General features: G+C 46.5%; 1 protein-coding gene across 2 annotated transcripts in view; it reads left to right on the top strand.

Annotated features, from left to right (window-relative positions):
* The first annotated feature begins 2,647 nt into the window (after window positions 1-2,647).
* The window catches only part of rbm28 (RNA binding motif protein 28), a 35,766-nt gene continuing 15,293 nt past the window's right edge, over window positions 2,648-23,120 (top strand). The window contains exons 1-10 of one of the 2 annotated variants that reach the window (XM_038811721.1): window positions 2,648-2,842; window positions 6,653-6,796; window positions 14,686-14,780; window positions 16,809-16,884; window positions 19,087-19,179; window positions 19,333-19,404; window positions 20,018-20,165; window positions 21,677-21,798; window positions 21,948-22,029; window positions 22,864-22,973. In XM_038811721.1, the coding sequence (XP_038667649.1) occupies window positions 2,680-2,842; window positions 6,653-6,796; window positions 14,686-14,780; window positions 16,809-16,884; window positions 19,087-19,179; window positions 19,333-19,404; window positions 20,018-20,165; window positions 21,677-21,798; window positions 21,948-22,029; window positions 22,864-22,973 (1,105 nt within the window). In that variant the 5' untranslated portion in view covers window positions 2,648-2,679. The remainder of the gene's footprint in view (window positions 2,843-6,652; window positions 6,797-14,685; window positions 14,781-16,808; window positions 16,885-19,086; window positions 19,180-19,332; window positions 19,405-20,017; window positions 20,166-21,676; window positions 21,799-21,947; window positions 22,030-22,863; window positions 22,974-23,120) is intronic. The other variant, XM_038811720.1, reaches the window with a different exon arrangement.

Below are 23,120 nucleotides of genomic sequence, written 5' to 3' on the forward strand. Positions count from 1 at the left end.
AGTTCCAGTGAGAGCAGTTGGTTCACAGTGTAACAAACATCTGGGAGGATTTCATGAGAAATCTACAGACGTTGTATTGGTTTTGAATGTGGTGTGCCTGATCATTTGCCTATTAGTTTACATGGACTATGTGCTCACTGGAAACATTAGAGTTGAGTGTAAGATATATTTTTGTAATCTGTGTTATCCTTTGAATCTGTAAAGATTATAGCTGGGGTGAAGGAGTAGTGTATTATAGTTTAATCTTTTCTTGTTTAATAAATGTTTTATTCTTGCGTAATTGGCAATCCGCATCTTTTTTTTAAAAAAAAGGTTAGGATCTAGCAAGCCAGGTTCCATCTTGGGATCTGACTTGTCTGTTATTAACATCAGCTGGGATTGCAACAATCTGTTGATATTCTGGATCACATTAACTCCCCAATCTGAAATAGAACTTTTCTGCTCAAGTTTGTGTTGTAAAAAAGGAAATAACTTGCAATTATATAATGGCTTTTACATTCTGGACATCCCAAAGCATTTCACAGCCAATTAAGCCATACAAAGTGCACTGTGGTACTGTAAGGAAATATGACAGATACTTTGTGCACAGCAAGTTTCTACAATAGCAGGGCCAAATAATCTGTTTTAATGATGTTGGTTCAGGGTAAATATTGGCTATAAAGCTGGGGAGAACTCTCCTGCACTTTGAATAATGCCATGGGATATTTTACTTGAGAGGAGAAATGGAATTGAAGTTTAATACATCACAAATACACCTCTGACAGTGCAACACTCCTTCAATACTCTATTTGGAGTGTTACTCTGGATGATCTGCTCAAGCCTTTGGATTGTGACTTTAACGCACACCCCTCTGAAAGGTGAGACTGCGACCCATTGAGCCATGACTGAGACTAGAAAGGTGCATAATAGAAGCTTGCTTTTCTCTTTTGTGTCTAATGTTTATTTCTCTCTCTGCCAACTCTAATAAGGGAAAGGTAAGTCTAAAGGGAGTTGTTCTATTACTCTTCCTTTTTTAAATCTATATTTGTTTCTCTGTAGCATGTGTTTATGAGTGTCATATATCATTTCCATTAAGCTTTAGCATCTCTTGTGAGCAGTCCCATCAGTGATCTTCCAGTACTATATTAAGAGTCTTGCTTGCATAAATGGTGTGAGCCGTAACTCATTTTGTACCAAATCTCGCCTAATAAGTTTCAAGGTTGCCAACCCTCCCGGATTGGCTGGGACTGGAAACAGCGTCTATCTCCCAGTGACGATTGAAAGCAATCTTGGATTTGTTTATTGTCACGTGTACCGAGGTACAGTGAAAAGTAGTTTTCTGCGAGCAGCTCAAACAGATAGAACATAGAACAGTACAGCACAGAACAGGCCCTTCGGCCCTCGATGTTGCGCCGAACAATGATCACCCTACTTAAACCCATGTAACCCGTATACCCATAACCCAACAATCCCCCCATTAACCTTACACTACGGGCAATTTAGCATGGCCAATCCACCTAACCCGCACATCTTTGGACTGTGGGAGGAAACCGGAGCACCCGGAGGAAACCCACGCACACACGGGGAGGACGTGCAGACTCCACACAGACAGTGACCCAGCCGGGAATCGAACCTGGGACCCTGGAGCTGTGAAGCATTGATGCTAACCACCATGCTACCGTGAGGCCCATTTAGTACATGAAAATTAAATAAAACAAAAATACATAATAGGGCAACACAATGTAAATACATACACTGGAATCGGGTGAAGCATACAGGAGTGTATTATTAATCAGGTCAGTCCATAAGAGGGTCGTTTAGGAGTCTGGCAACAGTGGGAAAGAAGCTGTTTTTGAATCCGTCCATACACTGTTCTCAGACTTTTGTATCTCTTGCCCGATGGAAGAAGTTGGAAGAGTGAGTAAATGGGGTGGGAGGGGTCTATGATTATGCTAAACTCCGGGAGATTTTAATAAGATATTTTAAGAAAAATGGTTCATTACACGAGCTGGTAAGTTATCTCATCTCCTCCCTTACGTTTCTCCTATTTGTGAGACTGTGCTCAACAGGACTGGTGACCAAAAGCAGGAGCCTGGGAGAGGGGCACTTGAAGGTAGGCAGCCATGTGATGACAGCTCCAGCCAGAGTCTGGAACCCTAATTCTACACCGTCTCCATGATGCACAGCAGCAAGGCTCCTTTGACAGCACTTTGTAAACCTGCAACCTCTCCTAGGTAGAAGAGCAAAGGCAGCTGATGCATGGGAACACCACCGCCTGCAGGTTCCCCTCCAAGGCACGCACCATCCTAACTTGGAACCATCTTGCCCTTTAAACTGTCACCACCAAAGCAGCACTGTGGCTGTTTTACTCCACCACATGGTCTGCAGCAGTCAAAATGGAGGGAGAGAGGGAGGGGGGTCAATAAATGATGACCCTGCAGGAGCGAAGCCCACGTCCTATCCATGAATTAAAAAAAACGTAGATTGCTATTGAAATGTTCACAGTGAGGTGCCGGAAAAATTGATTTGCCAAATATAAATAGAAATGTGAGGATCTGAAGTGATGATGAGAAATCTTTCGCAAAATGATAAGCGGGAGGAGGTGCATGTGAGGTGGGGATGGGAACGTTTCTCTCCAGCCGGAACCCCTGGCCGCGGCTGCTGTTCCGGCCGGAGCGGTTGGGCGGCAGCACACAAAAGATGGCCGCGCCCACGGGAGGGGAGCTGCCGCCGCCTGTGGCGCGGGGCCGTTTGAACACGGTGTTCGTCAGGAATCTGCCCCCAAGCGCGGCCGCCGGGCAGCTGGAGGAGATTTACAGCCAACTGGGGCCGGTCAAACACTGCTTCGTGGTGAAGGAGAAAGGTGTGGTGCGGGCGGGGGGCCCCACACGTGGTGGAGGAGCAGCTGTTTCCGACTCTCCCACCTGCGCCGGGTGATGTCTCACTGACCCGATGCTTCAGGCTGGGCCGACCTGTGCCGCCTCCATGTCCGGTCCCGTTCTCCCAGCCCCCTCCCGCAGACCACTGACCAGGCCACCCTGCCTCTTCGAGCTGGCCTGTTGCAGAAACTTCCATCGTCCCCCCCCCAAATCAAGGGGGAGGCGAAATTGTCAATGGTATCTCCGAGCAGGCTGCAATGAATATAGCACAGAAAAGGAGGCCGTTCCGCCAGTACCTGTCTGTGTCGGCACTCGGCCCATGCAGCTCGGCCAGTTCCAACTCCCCCTCCCCGGCCCAAGCCACGATTTGATTTGCCTCCACCACACTCTTCAACCAATGTATCCCAGATCCTGACCGCTGTTAGCAGGGGAAAACGTTGCTCTTCGTGTCAGTGGATCTCCTGCCAGTCACTTTCAATTGGTGTCCCCTGGTTCTTAACCGTCGACTGACGAAAACAAGTTTTTTTTCTGCCTTCCTCTGCCTAGATTCCTCATGGTTTTGAGCATCTCTGTCAAATCTCCACTGTCTTTTCTTGAAGGAGAACAACTACAGCCACTCCTATCTATCCACGTAATTGATGTGCTTCATCATTCTTGTAAATCTTTTCTGCACCCTCTCAAAAGCCTTCACATTTTTCCTAAAATGCAGGGCCAAACATTGTACAAAATACTCCAGTTGAGATGAACCTAGTGTTTTATTAAAATGTATCCTAACTAACTTGTTTTTGTACTCTATGCTATGATTTATATAGCCAAGGATCCCATATGCCTTTTTAACCACTTATTCAATGAACCTTCTTGAATGATTTGTACACATGTACTCCTTGGGTGGCACAGTGGGTGGCACTGCTGCCTCACAGCGTCAAGGACCTGCGTTTGGGTGACTTTGGAGTTTTCACTTTCTCCCTGTGGGGTTCCTCCCGGTGCTCCGATTTCCTCCCATAGTCCAAAGATGAGCAGGTTCGGTGAATTGGCTGTGCTAAATTGCCCCTTAGTGTCCAAAAGGTTAGGTTGGGTACTGGGATATGGTGATAGGGTGGGGGTCTAGGTAAGATGCTCTTTCGAAGGGTTGGTGCAGACTCAATGGGTCAAATGGCCTCCTTCCGTGCTGCAGGGATTCTAGGTCTTCCTATTCTTGCACCGCATTAGAATTGCCTCTATTTTGCATTTACTCGTTCTTCCTACGAAATGCATCATGTGACATTTTTTTGTATTAAATTAAATCAGTCACGTATTCACCCAACCTAGCAATCTGTATGGTTTCTCTTGGAAGTCTTTAATTATCTCCTTTAACAATTCATAATACTTGAGTTTTATGTCATTGGCAAATTTTGAAATTTGCACCCACTATGCACCCAAGTCTAGATCATTAATATACATCAAAACAAGTAGTGGCCCTAGTACCAACCCCCAGAAACACCATTTAATACCTTCCTTGTACACCACAGCAACTGCATTAGCCTTCTCTGTTATCACATCTACAACCAAGTTAGTTAAACAGTTAACAAATCTGTGCTAGCTTTCTTTAATTAATCCCCATTTATCCAAGTAACCATTAGTTTTGTCTTGGATTATCATTTCTAAAGGTTTACGCCAATGAGGTTAAAGCAACTGGCCATAAACGCTTGCTCAAAAATAGGTGCCACCCTTCCGTCAGCATCCACAGATGCAATCCATCCAGCCCTGCTGATTCACTAATTTGAAATACAGTCAGCTTTTCTAATACAGTCTCTTAATTCTTAGCCCATTAAATGTCTCAAAATCCTCTTTCTCTAAAACCTAGACAGCATCTTCTTTCTTGATAGCGCCAGATGCAAAGTACTCATTTGCTAGCTCAGCCAGGTCCTCTGCCTCTTTGACAAAGGGTCATCTGGATTCAACGTTGGTTCTTTTCTCTCCCTACAGATGCTGCCAGACCTGCTGAGATTTTCCAACATTTCTCTTTGTTTCAGATTCCAGCATCTGCAGTAAATGGCTTTTATACTCTTCCTCTAAGTCGATTATCTTTTTGCCCCCTCCTTGTCCCCCATATGTCCTCTTGCTACCCTTTCAAAATTACCTGATCATAAGCGGTACAGTAATACAGTGGTTAGCACTGTTGTTTCACAGCTCCAGGGACCCAGATTTAATTCCTGGCTTGGGCCACTGTCTGTGCGTCTGTACATTCTCCCCGTTTCTGAGTGGGTTTCCTGCGGGTGCTCCGGTTTCTTCCCTCAAGTCCTGAATGATATGCTTGTTTGGTGAATTGGACACTCTGAATTTTCCCTCAGCGTACCTGAACAGATGCCATAGTGTGGCGACTAGGGGCTTTTCACAGTAACTTCATTGCAGTGTTAATGGAAGCCTACTTGTGACACTAAAAAGATTATTATTATTATTATTTGCATGCCTACATGCAACTTTTTTTAATGTTAGTTGCCAGTTTCTTTTATTCTCTCTTTGTCTTCCACTTCCTTTTCTCTGAGCTTTTGATATTCGGCCTGTTTCTCCCCAGCAATACTCAAGCTCTGTACTCCATTAATAAGAACACGGTTGATTTAAAAACAAAGTGTTTCTTCCAAAAAGTAGCAGTTGCCTTATGGTGAAAGATGCAATAATAAAAATATTTGCCCAGTTTTCCGACTTCCACATGTCGTGGTTTTGTGCACTTTGTATTATCATTGTAGATTCACCTGAGGAAGGAGCAGTGCTCCGAAAGCTAGTGTTTGAAACAAACCTGTTGGACTTTAACCTGGTGTTGTAAGACTTCTTATTGTGCTCACCCCAGTCCAACATCGGCATCTCCACATCATTGTATTATCATAGAATCTTTACAGTGCAGAAGGAGGCCATTCAGCCCATTGAGTCTGCACTGACCCTCTGAAAGAGCATCCTGCCTAGGCCGACTCACCCACTGTAACCCCACCTAAATATTTGGACACTAAAGGGCAATTTAGCATGGCCAATCCACCTAACCTGCACAGACTGTGGGAGGAAACCAGAGCACCCAAAAGAAACTCATGCAGACATGTGGGGAATGTACAAACTCCACACACAATTGAACTCGGGTCCCTGACGCTGTGAGGCAGCAGTGCTAACTACCGTGCCACCCTAGTATTGTTGGCCAGGCCAGTTTTGATCCAGTACAAACAAAAGATGGGCAATATAGAGCAGAGTCAGGATGGTGTGTGACTTGGAAAGGAACTTGTGGATAGTGATGTTCCCATGCTCTTCTTCCCTTGCTCTTTTAAGTGGTATGTTTGGAGGGTGGGTTTAAACTTGCTGCGAATGGTGGGTGCCATGAACTCTCCATTAATCCCCCAGCAATTTTCTAATTTGTGTCTCAAACAAAAGGCAACATGTGTAACAATGCAGCACACCCTCTCCTGCAGTAGATGTTAGCTGTTTAGCTGCTGTTGTTTTACATATCAGTGTCAATTATTGGATACTTAACATGAGACATTTAATTGGAATGTCACTTAACCCATTCCTTAACAGTAGATTGGCAGTCAGCATGATGTGTTTGCGTCCTGAATGGGGATTGAACCCATAACCTGACAGAAGCGAGTCCTACTGACAAAGCCAAGCTGACCACCTACACTTTGCAGTGCAGTGTTATGAGTAGGGTTGTGGAGCAGCCAACTCCTACTGTATTGTACTGCAGATGGATGTCTGCACGTAACAATGCTGTTATTTATTTGAGCAGAGTTCCTGACTAAGCGCAGTGACTGAAAGTATCCTTTCTTTTCCCCCAGGGAGTCAGACTTGTCGTGGTTTCGGGTACGTGACATTTTCCCTTCCAGAAGACGCGCAGAAAGCTCTGAAAGAGGTGAAATTCTACGATGGCCAGAAACTTTCTGCTTCTCTTGCCAAGAAGAAACTTTTGCGAAAGAAAGAGGGTGAGTGTTCCAGTAGCCTGAGCAGAGGGGGATGTCTGTCCCTTCATTTGGGCTGTTGCTCAGTTAGGGAAGATCTGTCTAGACTTTTAATCTTAAATTGCGGGTAACCTGTGAGGCAGTGGGTCAGGCATTGACTTTTCACCTGTAGGACTTGGGTTCAAATCTGTCTTGACAATTGAGTCTGGTGATGATAAGGAACCTACATTAAACATATTTGTCAATCTCAATCCATTTTCTAGATAGCATGGAACCACAGCACAAATCAGTCTATAATGTGACACTGAACGATCCATTTGATTCAGGTCTCCGTGGGAAATTGGAAAATTCTAGGTCAGTGTGAGTGCTCTTTGTGAGATTAAAGTCAGGGAGAATGCAACAGTGCAGAGATGGGTGTATTAGTCGGTCAGGTCTAGGCCAGACTTTCTGCATTTGCGGATGGTGCTGTGGCATTTTGTTGGACTCGGGTAGAGGAAGTTTTACTTTGCATTCAACCTGTGCCATTCTGGAAGTGAAGGGAAGCAATCGGTTGTTCCTACTCCTGATGGTTATTTATTGATTCTCTTTACTATCTTGCTGCAGAGGGCGTGTGCTTGGTGCCAGGGTGCACGGGCGATCGCTAGCAAGTAACAGATCGCGCTCGAGTGTTATATCCTCTTGGTTGAATAGTTTGTTGACACTTGCTGACATGGTATCAGCTGACTCTGTGGGAATTATATTCCAGCAACAATCCACACCTTCAGTTGAATGCAGAGGGACAGGGTATACCATGTGCACCCCTTTAAGCTAGTCCCTCACAGTGCCTTGCACTCCCAGCTGTTCTGAGTTCATGGTCTTGCCTGGTCATCTCTCTGGGCTGTTCCATCACTGCTGAAACACAATGACAAGAGTAGATGGTGACCCGGTGGAGTCAGGTGGTCTTCAGTTCAGCCAGTTATTCTGGCAGGTTGGAGTTTGGGACAGTGAAGTCCAAATTTACAACTCTGGTCATCCAGTCAGAGCCCCGACTACTTCAGATGAGGCTCTTCTGAATGCAGTTGCCAGCTAACGGCAAGTCCACAGAATTTGCAGCTTGGAACACACTTTCGGGCAATGGCCTCGGATGTCGTCATTTGGGAAAATTTCATTCAACATGACGGTAAAAAGAATTTAGAAAATTTCTGGCATGGAACTACTTTGCTTGTCTTAATGTGAAACTACTTTCATTTCAACTTCTCAGCAAATGGAATTTCAACTTTTGGAGTTTGTTTTAACAATATTATTTGACCTTCATGGGCTATATTCATGGGTGTGGGAATCTCTTGTTTCATTGTCCTATATGAGTTTGAGGTCAGTCTCCAACCACCTCTGGTGATCACTCGCTACGAGTACGATTGTCCACCTAAGAAATTCTGTGTTATTGATCATGGTTCTTGCATAGATTCTGGCATGACTGATGAACCAAATCTTCGACTGCACACTTCGCAGGTGTTTCCGGGAGATGGGATCGGTCCTTGGACTCAAGATCATTGGTATTCCTTTCTCAGGCTCCTTTTCTGGGCCACCTCTTCCTGTTGGATATCCTCAAAGAATTGAGTCCCTTCAATCACGAGGTTCTTCCAAGTAGGTCTCTTCTGAGCAAGGGTCTCCCAGGCGTTGACATCTATGTTGCATTCCTTGAGGTAAGCACCTCAGGGTGTCTTTGGAGTGCTTCCTTTATCCTCCTGTTGTTTGGAAGCCTTCCTTGAGTTGGGCAAAGAATATTTGCTGTGGCAGTCAGGGCTCTGACATTCTAAGCAAATGAAGGCCCATCGGAGATGATTTTGGATGATCATGGCCTCAATGTTGGTGTTCTTGGCTCCTTCAAGTGCATTTAATGTGCCTGTCCTCCCAGCTGATGTAGAGAATCCGTCTCAGGCAATGCTGATGGTACCTCACCAGGACCTTGAGGTGGCTACTGTAGTCAAGCGTCTGAGCCTTGTAGAAGAGTTGGGAGGACGACCGCCTTGTAGTAGCTTCTTGGTGTCAGCACAGATGACGCGGTTGTCAAAGACTCTCGTCCTTGGGCGTCCAAAGCATGCGCTCGTGGAATGGATAGGATGTTGGACCTCCACATCGATCTTAGCCTTAGAGGAGAGGTGGCTCCCCAGATATGGGAAATGTTCCTCATTTGGTAGGGCTTCACCACTGATATAGATGGAGGGCGAGACTGGATCTTGCCCTGGGGCAGGTTGGTAAAGGATTTGAGTCTTCCTGAGATTGAGGCTGAGACCAATTCTTCGGTATACTTCCGCAAATGTGTCAAACACGGCTTGAAAATTCCCTCCTGAGAGAGTGGAGATTTGGCGATTCAAGATGGCTCCGGAGCACAGCGACTCTGCGAGCTCTCTTCCCCCTGAGCCTTTTCTTTTGGCTGCGTTCTGACCTACTAAAACTATTTTCCTCTTATATAATTACTAACAATGTTCTTTGTTTGGCCCCTTGTTCCACACTGTAACCAATCACTGTTTGTCGATGTACCATTTGTCAATATTCTCTGTTGATTATTCTTTTGTCTACTATGTACGTACTGTACGTTCCCTCGGCCGCAGAAAAATACTTTTCACTGTACTTCAGTACATGTGAGAATGAATCAAATCAAATAATGTCATCCAGATATTGATGTTCCACAAGTGATGTCAGTGTTGTTTTCTTTTTGAGGTTGAAATATTTCCCGTCCATCCTGTACATAACGTCCACTCCACTGGGAAGCTTGTACTTGATAAGGTGGAGGATGGTGGCGATGAAGATGGAGACATCCTTGCTTCTGCTTGACACATCCCTGCTTGACTGCATTCTTGACCTCAAAGGTTTCTGACTCATTTCTGCCGGTTAGAACTGTCGCCAATATCTTGCCGTGGAGGAGCTGGAGGATGTTATTGAATTTGTCTGGACAGCATCTTCCATAGCACTTCCTGACTGACCGAGTCAAAGCCTTGGTCAGATTGACGAAGGCCTTGTAGAGTGGTTGGTGTTGCTCCTGGCGCTTCCCTTGAACTTGCCGAGCAGTGAAAATCATGTCCGTTGTTCCATAGTTTGGTCGGAAGCCACACTGGCTTTCCAGAAGGAGACTGGGATAAGTGAGGATTCGGAGGACCTTTCCGGCAATGGAGAATAGGGAAATTCCTCGGTGGTTCCCTCCGTCCGTTTTGTCTCCTTTTTCTTGAAGATTGTGTCAATGTGCCAGTGAGGTCGGCAGGAATTTCTTCCCTGTCCCAGATTTTCAGCAAAGCCGATGGAGATGACAGGGATGTCTTCCTCCTCCAAGTTTGAAAATCTCTGCTGGAACGCCACCCACTCCTGCACTTTCCCACTCGTGTTTAATGGTGGCTTCGACTTTGTCCACGCTTGGTGGGAGTCCAAGATCATCTGTGTTGGGGAATTTCCTCAAAACATGTCCTCATCTGTGGTTGTATCACACAATTGGAATGATCAAATAATTCTTAGAAAAACACCCAAAGGGCAGCACGGTGGCCTAGTGGTTAGCACAACCGCCTCACGGCGCTGAGGTCCCAGGTTCGATCCCGGCTCTGGGTCACTGTCCGTGTGGAGTTTGCACATTCTCCCTGTGTCTGCGTGGGTTTCGCCCCCACAACCCAAAAATGTGCAGAGTAGGTGGATTGGCCACACTAAATTGCCCCTTAATTGGAAAAAATAATTGGGTAATCTAAATTTAAAAAAAAAAAAAAGAAAAACACCCAAAGTCTTTGGCCCTTGGCTGCCCAATAATTACAGTCACCAGGTTTGTTAGTTTAAACACAATTAATTTTATTAATAACAATAACTATAATTAGATATGCAGCAAATACTATAAATATGCAGCAAATGCAACTGGTTAATTATTATTTAATTGTTAACCCCTCTTTAACTCGCCCCCACCCATATGTATATGAAAAGAGGGGTGTAAAATAATGATGAAAGTAAAAGGATAAGAGTCTTTGTTTCAGATGGCTGTCTTCTAACACACCATCCTCCAGTCAATTTCTTTGGACTGAAAAGTCCTTTCAGTTCGATGTTTTTGCTTTTAGGCTGTATTGGTTTTCACTGTAGATTCATTCAAGTTCTTTGGAGGTTCAGAAATACAACATCTATGCAGCTCTTCGGGAGAGAGCTCGAAACTGCCAACTTCTTTTTTGAACGTCTAGGACCCGACTGCCCTTTCCTTGGTTCTCTGAAAACCACCCCACTCAGGCAGGAACCACTCACCGCCTCACACTGGGCAGAACTTGTTAAAAAGCTTAGCCCAGTGTATATTTTATAACTTAAGTTCCTCACTTCCGCTGCTCAACTTTAAAGGTACATGTTCATTAAACATCCATGGATCAAAAATGATAACGGCAAAATAAAAGAAATGGAAAATGAGTGAATCAACTGGAAAGGCCCTTACGGAGGTTTGCTCGCAAGCTTGGCTCTTGAAAACGCTCATCGTTGATCTTTTATCTGAGCTGTTACTTCATCTTCCGCAGCTCCTGGTGGAGTTCAATGGAAATAGAGGAGTGGATGAGCCGCTGGTCTGTCCAGCAGCCACATGCACTGGTCATCGCTGTAGTGACGAGGGTATCCTTTTAATCTCTGGACCGGACGATGACAAAATTGACCTTGTGCCAGTGCTTTGAACGTGAATGTCTCCAGGAAGTCTTGAACTTGACTTTTTGGCGGAACAGTGTGTCAGTGATGACAATCTGATGGTCTCTGCATTTGGCAAGCCGGAACATCACTCGTTGTCGTTACAATTCCCAACTACTTCCTTTCCGATGGTTCCTTTCCAGATTTGGGAGTCCTTTTCAATCCTGGCCCCCAAGGAGGATGATCTTATCTTCCTTACTTGTAGAGTATGGTGTCCAGGGTGGAGTAGAAGCTTTTTTGAACTCATTATTGGCTTCCAAGGGTTGGGGCATAGGCACTCCTGACAATTGCCTGCTGGCTGTTGGCAAATTGTAGACGGAGGATCATGAGACGCTTGTTGATGCCGATAGGGAAATCCAAGTCAGTTGACGAGTTTGTTCTTGATGGCGAAACCAATTCCATACGTCCTGGGCTAATCTTCGGGTTTTCCTCTCCAGGAGAAGGTATAACCACCACCATCTTCCCTCAGCTGCTCTTTGGGTCTCAATGCCGAAGTGCCTAAATTCACTGGTACCAAGGGCAGTTCTCCATTCCAGTCGATTGTTTTATCCATGAGGGTTTGTACATTCCAGGTTCCAATATCCAGTTTAATTTAGATTTTCTGACTGTAGGTAGATGACTGCTGGATGCGGTTTTCCAGCCAGGTTAAGAATTGAACATACTATTTTTGGGGCATCTTTTCTATCCCCATGCAGGTTAAGCAGAGTGAGTCCTGAAGAGGGCTGCACAGTCGTGAGGAAAGCTGCCGAAATGCTCTCCTGTTCCTGTTCCAAGAACGAGACGACTGAATCAAACTCCACTTGCGTGCTGGTCCGATCTAGGGACTTCCAGATTATGGTTCTGTCCCCGTCACCTTTCGCCGATCGCCGCAGGGCTTGTCTGTGGTGGATGTGCTGGTTTCCTCTAGATAGATGCCTAGTGCAGGATCTCCTTTAAAATGGGTGTGCTGTTGCACATCAGCAGATGCATGGTCCTTGACAGAGGATAGATAGGTCCAGTTCCAGTGGCGAAGGAATCGTGATGACTGGGGATCTCCCTATTGCTGCAGCCTTTATCCGCCATCGCAGCTGTTGACACCATACAAGTATCTGCCACTTGATCGCCATTGAGGAGTTGTTTTGGATTCCGCTTTATCAGGTTCCTCCCCTCCACTCTTACCGTTTTTGGTGACCCTGCCAGGAGCTTGGGACTCCCGACAGCATTGCACTCAGGATCAACGGAAAGTTCAAGCCTTTCCATCACGGTAAGGTGGCAATCCAGAGAAAGGAGTCTCCAAGCAGATCTTATAGAAAATGAGTTGTTTACACAAAACTACCCCTAAATTTGATACAGATGTCAGGTTTCCACTTAGAAATTAAGACGGGCACGGAGAGAAATCCTTCTGGTGGGGTTAAGGTGCATTGTCTTATTTTATTATTCATTTACGGGATATGGGCGTCGCTGGTTAGGCCAGCATTTATTGCCCATCCCTAGTTGCCTTTCAGAAGGTGGTGGTGAGTTGGCTTCTTGAACCGCTGAAGTTCTTGAGGTATAGGTACCCCCACTGTGCTGATGTGGAAGGCATTCCAGGATTTTTCCCCAGCGACAGTGAAGGGACAGCGATATATTTCCAAGTCAGGATGGTGAGTGACTTGGAGGGGAAGTGCCAGGTGATGGGGTTCCAATTATCTGCTGCTCTTGTCCTTCTAAATGGTAGTGGTTGTGGGTTTCAAAGATGCTGTCTAAGGAACCTTGGTGAGTTACTGCAGTGTGTAGATGGCACACATGGCTGCCACTGTTTGTCGGTGGTGGAGGGTTTGAATGTTTGTGGAAGGGGGAGCAATCAAGTGGGCTACATTTTCCCTGGATGGTGTCGAGCTTTTTGAGTGTTTGAAGCTGCACTCACCCAGGCAAGTGGAGAGTTTTCCACTACACTCCTGATTTGTGCCTCGTAGATGGTGGACGGGCTTTGAGGGGGGTGGGGGGTCAGGAGGTGAGTTACTCGCCGTAAGATTCCTAGCCTTTGACCTGCCCTGGTGGCCACAGTATTAATATGACTAGTCCAGTTCAGTTTCTGATCAATGGCAACCCACAGGATGTTGATTGTGGGGAATTCAGCGATGGTAATGCCATTGAATGTCAAGGGGTGGTGATTAGATTGTCTCTTGTAGGAGATGGTCATTGCCTGGCACTTGTGTGGCGCGAATGTAACTTGCCACTTGTCAGCCCAAGCCTGGATATTGTCCAGGTCTTGCTGCATTTGGACATGGACTGCTTTGTTACCTGAGGAGTTGCAAATGGTGCTAATCATTGTGCAGTCATCCGCAAGCATCCCCACTTCTGAAAAATGAAATTAAATGAAATGAAAATCGCTTATTGTCACGAGTAGGCTTCAAATGAAGTTACTGTGAAAAGCCCGTAGTCGCCACATTCCGGCGCCTGTCCGGGGAGGCTGGTACAGGAATCGAACCGTGCTGCTGGCCTGCCTGGGTCTGCTTTAAAAGCCAGCGATTTAGCCCTGTGCTAAACCAGCCCTGTGCTAAACTTCCGACCTAATGATGGCTGGGAGGCCGTTGATGAAGCAGCTGAAGATGGTTGGGGCCTAGGACACTACCCTGCAGTGATGTCCTGGAGCTCAGATGATTGACCTCCAACCACCACAATCATCTTCCTTTGTGACAAGTATGACTCCAACCAGCAGAGAGTTTTCCTCCTGTTTCCCATTGACTCCAGTTTAGCTTGGGGCTCGTTGATGCCATACTCGGTCAAATGTTGCCTTGATGTCACGGGCAGTCACTCTCACTTCACCTCTGGCAGTTGGCTCTTTTGTTCATGTTTGAACGAAGGCTGTAATGAAGTCAGGAGCTGAGTGACCCTGGCGGAACCCAAACTGAGCGTCCGTTAGCAGGTTATTGCTGAGTAAGTGCCGCTTGATAGCACTGTTGATGACTCCTTCCATCACTTTGCTGATGATGGAGAGTTGGCTGATAGGGCAGTAATTGGCTGGGTTGCATTTGTCCTGTTTCTTGTGTACAGAACACACCTGGGCAATTTTCCACATTGCCGGGTAGATGCCAGTGTTGTAGCTGTACTATGGAGGGAGCTTTATTATAATCTATCTGTTGTACCTGCCCTGGGGGTGTTATGTTGCTAGTGGTAATAAGAGTAGATACATGCCCATCTTTCATAGTCTGGTGGAAAACACATTCTTTCATGAATCCTGTTTCATTAATTCAGAAGCAGTTAATAATTTTGCATTTATTTTGCAGCCCCCAAGGAAGCTCCTAAAGTGAATGCTAAACAGCAAACACTGAAGAAGTCGCAGAGGAAAGCAAGACTGATTGTCCGAAACCTGAGCTTTAAGGTATTGGGTAACTAGTCATTCACAGAACAACTCATGGTCTCAATATCAATTGTATTATTGGATAATCTGCCTCAGTGTTCCTCAACAAGATTCTGGGTCCACATATGCGACAGCCGGATGTTAACATTTCTTCTCATTCCCTGTGGGACTGTACTCTGTTACAATCTTTTTTTAAAATTTGTTCATGGGATGTGGCCATGTTCATGGGCCAGCACTTATTGCCCACCCCTGACGGCATTTAAGAGTCAACCAGATTGCTGTGTTCAGAACGACCGATTTCCTTCCCTAAAGACCATTAGTGAACCAGATGGGGTTTTGGGGGGTTTTAAGGACCATCAGCAATGGCTTCACGGTCATTATTCGACTTTTAATTCCAGGTTTTAAAATTGAATTTAAATGTCACCATCTTTCATGGTGGGATTTGAACCCAGGTCCCCAGATCAATACCCGAGGCCTCTGGGTTACTAGTCCTGTGACAATACCAATACACCACTGCCTCCCCTTAAATCTGTGCGTGAATCAAACATAGACTGGGCACTGCCGTCTGTAGTGTTGTGCATGAAAGTTTTTTTTTCCGGAGTGCAACTATAAGTGTCTCTGGGGTCATCCTCGAGCCAGTCTGAATTTACAACATGAAGCTACCTGTAATTCCAAGTAATGGTGATGTTGAATTATAGAATCATAGAATTTACAGTGCAGAAGGAGGCCATTTGGCCCATCGAGTCTGCACTGGCTCTTGGAAAGAGCACCCTACCAAGCCCACACCTCCACCCTATCCCCATAACCCAATTACCCCACCCAACACTCTGGGCATTTTTGAACACTAAGGACAATTTAGCATGGCCAATCCACCTAACCTGCACATCTTTGGACTCTGGGAGGAAACCGGAGCACCCGGAGGAAACCCACGCACACACGGGGAGAACGTGCAGACTCCGCACAGACAGTGACCCAAGCCGGGAATCGAACCTGGGACCCTGGAGCTGTGAAGCAATTATGCTAACCACTATGCTACCGTGCTGCCCTAATTGATAGATGAGTTTGAGATTGTTCCACAAGTGATTCACTTTGTGGGTCAGAAGTCTGCTGCTGATTGATGTGTGTGGTGAATGTAAGCAGTGAAGTCAATGGGAATCGGGAAGGACAGAACACAGAAGCAGAAGTATGCCATTTGGTCCTCCAAGCCTGCCCTGCCATTTGATAAGATCATGATGTGGTCCCAACTCCACTTTCCTGCTTTCCCCCCATAACTCGATTCCCTTTTCAATCGAAAATCTGTCTAACTCTGCCGTGAATAAATTCAGTCACCTCGTTTGCTCTGCTTTCTGGGGACACAGTCTAAAGACTCTGAGAGAAGAAATTCCTCCTCTTGCAGTTTTAAAATGTGACGTCCTATTTTAAAACTGTGTTCCCTGGTTTTAGTCTCTCCCACAAGACGAAACATCATCCTGGTATCCACTCCATAAAGCCCCATCAGGATATTTTATGTTTAAATGAAAGCAATTGTCTTTCATCCAGGACTGGATGCATGGCAGCACAGATGTGGTGGAGGTGCCACGAGAGCTGGTGAAGGAGAATGGCGTGTGGTCAACTTTGCCAAAGACTTACATTGAGGATGAGCAGGGATAATGTAACATGATCACAGTCACAGAAAATACTATTTGTGGCATTTGGTGAAGCTTGTTTCAGTGCTAAACCTGATGGAGTGATTCAAACAAGGCGCTGTGTGCAAGTTGGACAAGTTGGACAAGATGAGAACCGGTTCATGGATTTTGAGGAGGAAAAAAAGTTTGGAGATGGGGTGGTAACGTAACAGAAATAGAGGCCAGTGCAGGCTGTACAGTCATTTGCAGGAACAGAGGCTTTGAGCATGAGATTTTGGAGGAATGAGGTGATTCCACATTATTTCAGAAGGAGCATTGAAGGTGTTCCTGGATTGATCATCTCAGTGTTTCCAAGTGCTCCTGTCCAAATGCTTCCCACCTTTCGAGTCTGACCATTCTGACTGTCGTGTGGTTTTCTTTTCAGTGTTCAGAAGGTGACTTGAAGACTATTTTTTCGCGATATGGGACTGTGCTGGAGGTTCACATCCCTACAAAAGAAGGTTAGTGTCGAGGGGGAGCCTTTGCTTCAGGAGGTTTGACGTTGATCTCTTGGTTCAGGGGCCAAGCATCCAATGCAGATTGGTCTGGGATATTCATCAGGATGGTGCAGCTGTCTAATCAGTTCTAAAATGTACGGACAAGTAAAGAAGGGGAAACATGAGAGAAGTTACAATAAAAAGGTGGAGAACTTGCCCAAAATAATATTATGGGGAACAAAGAGTGATTTTTTTTTTTGAAGGATGGAAATTTCTGTAAGCGAGGAAGGAAGCGGGACCAATTGGTAACCCAGTGAAAACAACACAGGCCTAAAGAACCAATTAACCTCATTCTGTGCTCATCGTTAATGGTATTCAATGTAGTATTCTGCTGCTGTGGGAGATCTGTGCCTTTTAATTCCATAAAGTCTATTTCCAGTTACGTCAACAGTGGGTAAAGATGGCCAGAGTTTAATTGCATTCTCTGTGCAGCTCAGACCCCAGCTTGAAATCCCTGCCTTTTCTTTCGAAGAATAATTCTTGAGATTACCCGCGTTCTGGGGATTCCCTCCCATGTGGGATAAACTGATGGGAGGGGCCAATATGATAAACTGGCAGCTGGCGGACTGGGTAGGCAAACCAGCAACTCACCAATTTGGAGTTGGGTAATCGGATGGTGTGGCAGCTTCTTAAAGGCTTGCAGTAGCAGTTTAAAAGTGTGATCTATGTTTCAGGGGAAACGAGCCCTATTGTGGAGCGTTAGGGGGACGAAACCTGCAGCAGTAACTTCAAATTCTTTCAAAGTCGTTTCGATGGAAAATTCACAATTGACTGTCAAAATGTCTCCAGAATCGCCAGCCTGCTTTACCTGACTGCAACTGGGGATCTCTTTTTAAGTAAAGTTGACAATGGTCACTCCTGCCTTTCACTGGCCATGGTTGGTGACGTGAAAATTACACTCTGGTGTTGGGTTGGGGGAAAGGGGTGCAAAATTTTCCCACCGGACCACTATTAGCCGCCTTTTTCGATACCTCTGATTACCAATTTTCACGGTGCAAGAAAATTGGAATGGCCGCCAAAGATTGGAACGGGCGCCAAAGGTGTGAAGTTTCTGTGCTGACAGCAACCACCCTTTGGTTCTGCCATCACGCCAGCTCTCGGTGGGACGGTGAGCCAAAAAAATGGCTCACTCTTCCTTCCCGTGCCAGTGGCTGACTCTCCCTCCTGTACCAGTGGCTGTCTCTCCCTCCCGTGCCAGTGGCTGTCTCTCCCTCCCGTGCCAGTGGCTGTCTCTCCCTCCCATGCCAGTGGCTGTCTCTCCCTCCTGTGCTAGTGGCTGTCTCTCCCTCCCATGCCAGTGGCTGTCTCTCCCTCCCGTGCCAGTGGCTGTCTCTCCCTCCCATGCCAGTGGCTGTCTCTCCCTCCCGTGCCAGTGGCTGTCTCTCCCTCCCGTGCCAGTGGCTGGCTGTCCCTCCCGTGCCAGTGGCTGTCTCTCCCTCCCATGTCAGTGGCTGTCTCTCCCTCCTGTGCTAGTGGCTGTCTCTCCCTCCCGTGCCAGTGGCTGTCTCTCCCTCCTGTGCTAGTGGCTGTCTCTCCCTCCCATGCCAGTGGCTGTCTCTCCCTCCCGTGCCAGTGGCTGTCTCTCCCTCCCATGCCAGTGGCTGTCTCTCCCTCCCGTGCCAGTGGCTGTCTCTCCCTCCCGTGCCAGTGGCTGGCTGTCCCTCCCGTGCCAGTGGCTGTCTCTCCCTCCCATGCCAGTGGCTGTCTCTCCCTCCTGTGCTAGTGGCTGTCTCTCCCTCCCGTGCCAGTGGCTGTCTCTCCCTCCCGTGCCAGTGGCTGTCTCTCCCTCCCGTGCCAGTGGCTGTCTCTCCCTCCCGTGCCAGTGGCTGTCTCTCCCTCCCGTGCCAGTGGCTGTCTCTCCCTCCCATGCCAGTGGCTGTCTCTCCCTCCCGTGCTAGTGGCTGTCTCTCCCTCCCATGCCAGTGGCTGTCTCTCCCTCCCGTGCCAGTGGCTGTCTCTCCCTCCCGTGCCAGTGGTCACAGCCGTTCTGACTCCTGTATGAGGTGGCTAAGTGAATTCCTCTATGTTCCAAAGGTATTCTGTAAGCACAGAGGGGAGGCACCAGGTGCTTTCTCTCCATTAACGAGGCATTATGTTTGATGCGATCTTTTGCAACTCAGGCTTCGCGTTTCTGAATGTTTTGCATATTTCCTTTTTTTCTCTCAGATGGGAAGATGCGAGGATTTGCATTTGTTCAACTTAAGAACCTTCTGGAGGCTGGCAAAGCATTGAAGGGAATGAACCTGAAGGAGATCAAGGGTAATGAGGCAATTCAACAACCTGTGGGTGAAGGTGGGAATGGGAGGGTGTGATGTGTGGTGACATTGGGGAGGGGTCCCACAGCTGTGAGCTTTTGCACTAATGGGTGGGGGGAGTAACTGATTATTCCTGATGTCCTTGTTATTCATTTAGGTCGTCCTGTGGCAGTGGACTGGGCAGTGGCAAAGGACAAGTATACAGCAACAGCGAAGATTAAGAGTACAGGTAACTGGAACAGCTGACTGTAGGTTACTGATGTCCTGGGATTTTCCCATTTGGTTACTTTTTGGGGTAGGGAGGTATTTCTCTAGAATGTTCCATTCTTGGCAGCTTGCCTTGGAGTTGGTTGCCTACAACATCAACTTGTATCTATAGCAACTTTAACTAAATAGAATCCCAGGACTTTCCAGTGAAGCATGGTCAATATAATTTGACACCGGGACACATAAGCAATTCGGACAGAAACCTAGTCACTGGGATAGGCTTTGAGGAGCATCTAGGAGGAGGGGAGAGAGAGACAAAGAAATTTAGGGAGCGAATTCCAGAGCTTAGGGCTAGGCAGCTGAAGGAATGGCTGCAAATAGTGGAGTGAAGTAAGTGGGGGAAGCACAAGAAACTAGAACTAGAGGGTAGAGACATCTTGGTTACTGAGGTGGGGAAGGCCAAAGCCATGGATGGATTTGAAAGCTAGGATAAGATTTTTAAAATGGAGACATTGCCAGAGCCAGCGTCCATCAGTGAGCAAAGGCGGTGATGCGTGAATGGGACTTGGTGGGAGTCAGGGTATGGATTTTGGCCAATGTGTGTCTCAATGCTGATTTGTGACCATTAATGGCAGGAGCTGAGGATAAAGAAACCGATCAAGTTGCAGATAATGATGAAGAGAGCGAGGAAGAGGATGACGAGGACTCTGGGGACCAGGAAGAAAAACGATCGACTGAGGAACCGAAACCAACTCCACAGCAGAAAGTGGCGACCAAGAAGGGGTAATGGAGCATACGTTAGTCCTCATGCCAAGAACTAATGCCCTGAGCTGTTTGGCAGCTATTCCTGCTGGGTGCAGGAGGGGGCTGGCCAATAGCTCTCCTTTCTGAAGGTGCTAACTTGCGGTATGTGATTATAAAAGATATTGAGTAGCGGTGAACTGGTAGGGGCCAGTACAGTCGCATGCACCCTACTGGATTTCCAAATACCTTATCCAGGTAGCAGTTTACAACAGGAGGCATCCTGAATCTTTGATTCGCTCATTTCCCCACCCCAGGCCTGAGCCCAGAGGCACTGGGATCTGGTTGCTTCAGGCATGTTGCTGCCCAGCTGAATCGCGAGTCCACAAACTTGAGAATCAAACTTGAGGGCCTGTTTGGCTCAATGCCGCATAGATTAATGTTACCAACTGAGTCACTGGGTTAGGTCCTGTTAAGTGGCAGATTGATTGGTCAAATGGTATTGGGCACTGTCAGATTAAGGGGCTGCGGGAATGATTAACCACTATATTTATCCTTGATTCTGCACCCCGATATACGTCAGGACATTTCTGTTGTGCACGAATGAAGAATCCAGAACCATGCAAATGCAGTAGTTTAAGGGCATGAGTGTCCTGGGGAAACAGTGACATACAGCACAGACATAGAACATTTGATCCATCTTGCCTTTAATAGCGCTATCTAACTGATCCCATTCACCTGCTGTTTCATCATTCCTCGATATTTTTCCCCCTTCCAAATATTTATCCAGTTCTCTTTTTGCTGGTTACTATTGAATCTGTTTCCACCACCCTTGAGACCGAGATTTCCAGATCGCAACAACTTCCCAGACCACAACAACTTGCTATGTTTAAAACTAAAAGTTTCCTCTGGCCCACTCCAATTCAGCAGGGTTGCTTTTACCCAGAATGTGGAACACGCCCCCAGGAATAATGGGGGGGGAAATAATACTGTTGCATTCAAAGGAAAGCTAGATACGAACATGAGAGAAAGTAATCGGAGGATATGCCGATAGGATTAGATGAAGTAGAGTGGGAGGAGACCTGTGTGGATCATCAACACTGACTTATAATCGTTGGGTTGAATGGCCTATTTCTGTGCTTTAAATCCTATGATTCCGGAATTACATGTGCAGATTGACCAGAAAGATTCCACAGCTTAAAAAAAAGGTTAAATTGAGATGGGCTGCATGGACTTTGCTTGTATTCCCTGGTCTATATAAGGCTAAGTGGCAATCAAACATTTATGTGCTCGGGTCTCTGGAGTAGGACTTGAACCCAGAACCGTCTGAGCCCCCGTATGGATATTATGCTATAATGACTATTGTTGCTCGTTCTTGGGTCAGTTTCAGCCACAGAACCACGCTTTATCTGTTGTCTACAAAATGCAAGCAGACCACTGAGCCCAGCTAACGGGTATCGTTGTTTCCACCCCGCACAAGCCATTCAGTTGTGGAATGCTCATCATTGTGGAATGCTCCGAATTAATTCTGATCAGTGTACTTTGCATTTCAGATCAATAATTAGGGAGGAGGAGGACGTGACAGAGGATTCCGATGATGAAATTGGCGATGATGAAGATGCGTCAAGTGAAGAAGGTTCAGAGGATAGTAATCTGGAGTCGGAAGATGATGAGGGTGAGCGAGGAGTTTAAGCCCCACGCAAACATTTTCTAATAATTGGTGAAATTTGGAGCCTTTTCAGATAGTGGAGGGCAAGTAGGTTGTCTAGAGTTTGCACCCTAAGGGGCATATGATCTTCAAACAGTTCCATCTTTTTCCTTCAGATGAAAAGCCCGTGAAGAAAAACAAGTTGGGAAAGTCCAATCATCCAGTGGATGTTCACGAAGGGCGGACAGTCTTCATCAGGTCAGGCCAGAAATGGTTTCTAAGGAGGTGGTGGTGTACAGGGAGCCTGTGGGCAATCTAAAAGCAGTTTTATCCCATTGATCTCTAACCTCCCTGCTAATGAGATACAGTAAAGCAAATGTTCAAGTACCACTGCTGCCTTGTTGCAAGTTTCTGATCAACTGCAGAAAGTCCAAAGAACAAAGAAACTTGCTGACCATCCAGGAACATTGATGCAGCTGATCATATCTTTTTGATGTGGGAGTGGTGCTTGTGTACCTAGTCGGGGGGGGGGGGGGGGGGGGGGGGGGAGCAGGGAAATGGACTCTGAGGCAGAGGATTTCACTTGGGCCAGAGCTGTTTCTTGGTCCTTTTGACCCTCCCAAGGGCCAATACCCCACCCTCTCTGATCACTTGTGGTATACGCGTGTCATTCTGATTGCCCAATGTGTATGTTTAATCCCTTAGGGACCAAGCCTCAGTTTCTGGCACTGTGTTATGGAGTGCCCTTGTCTCACGTGTCTGATTATTTCAAGGGTTGTGCCCGCACCTCATTCTTCATGTTCCTGAGGAATGTGCCTGCCTGTCAGTTCCACACTTCAAGTGGAGAGAGGCGAAGAGTTACTGGTCCTCTTATCTCTCAACTAGTGGATCCATCTAGAGTCTCTGGTCATTTGTTGATGAATCTCTGTGTGTGTTAAGCTGCATTTATGTATCTGCACCACCCTCAGGATTAAATTCCGTCTGTACTATTTAATTTATCTAGGTTTTTACCTGTTTATTTGTTACCAGCTGGCTTTTCCATGTGCTCTACTGATTTATCTGATTTCCTACTTTCCTCAATTTCACCTGCAGGAATCTGTCCTTTGACACTGAGGAAGATGCACTGGGGGAGATGTTGGAGCAGTTTGGAGACCTGAAGTCTGTTCGTCTTGTCCTGCACCATGATACAGAACACTCCAAGGGTGAGGCACGGAGCTCTACATTGCAACAAATTCTTGTTTGTAATTGCAGTCAGTCCATCCAGTGTTGTGTAGAGAAGTAGATACCAGAAGGCTCTTGGGAGTTTGCGTGGAGGCCACACAAACCAACTTCAACTGCTGCTCTGTAAT

This window comes from Scyliorhinus canicula, chromosome 11 (assembly GCF_902713615.1).
Source record: "Scyliorhinus canicula chromosome 11, sScyCan1.1, whole genome shotgun sequence".
In the NCBI taxonomy this organism is placed as follows: Eukaryota; Metazoa; Chordata; class Chondrichthyes; order Carcharhiniformes; family Scyliorhinidae; genus Scyliorhinus; species Scyliorhinus canicula.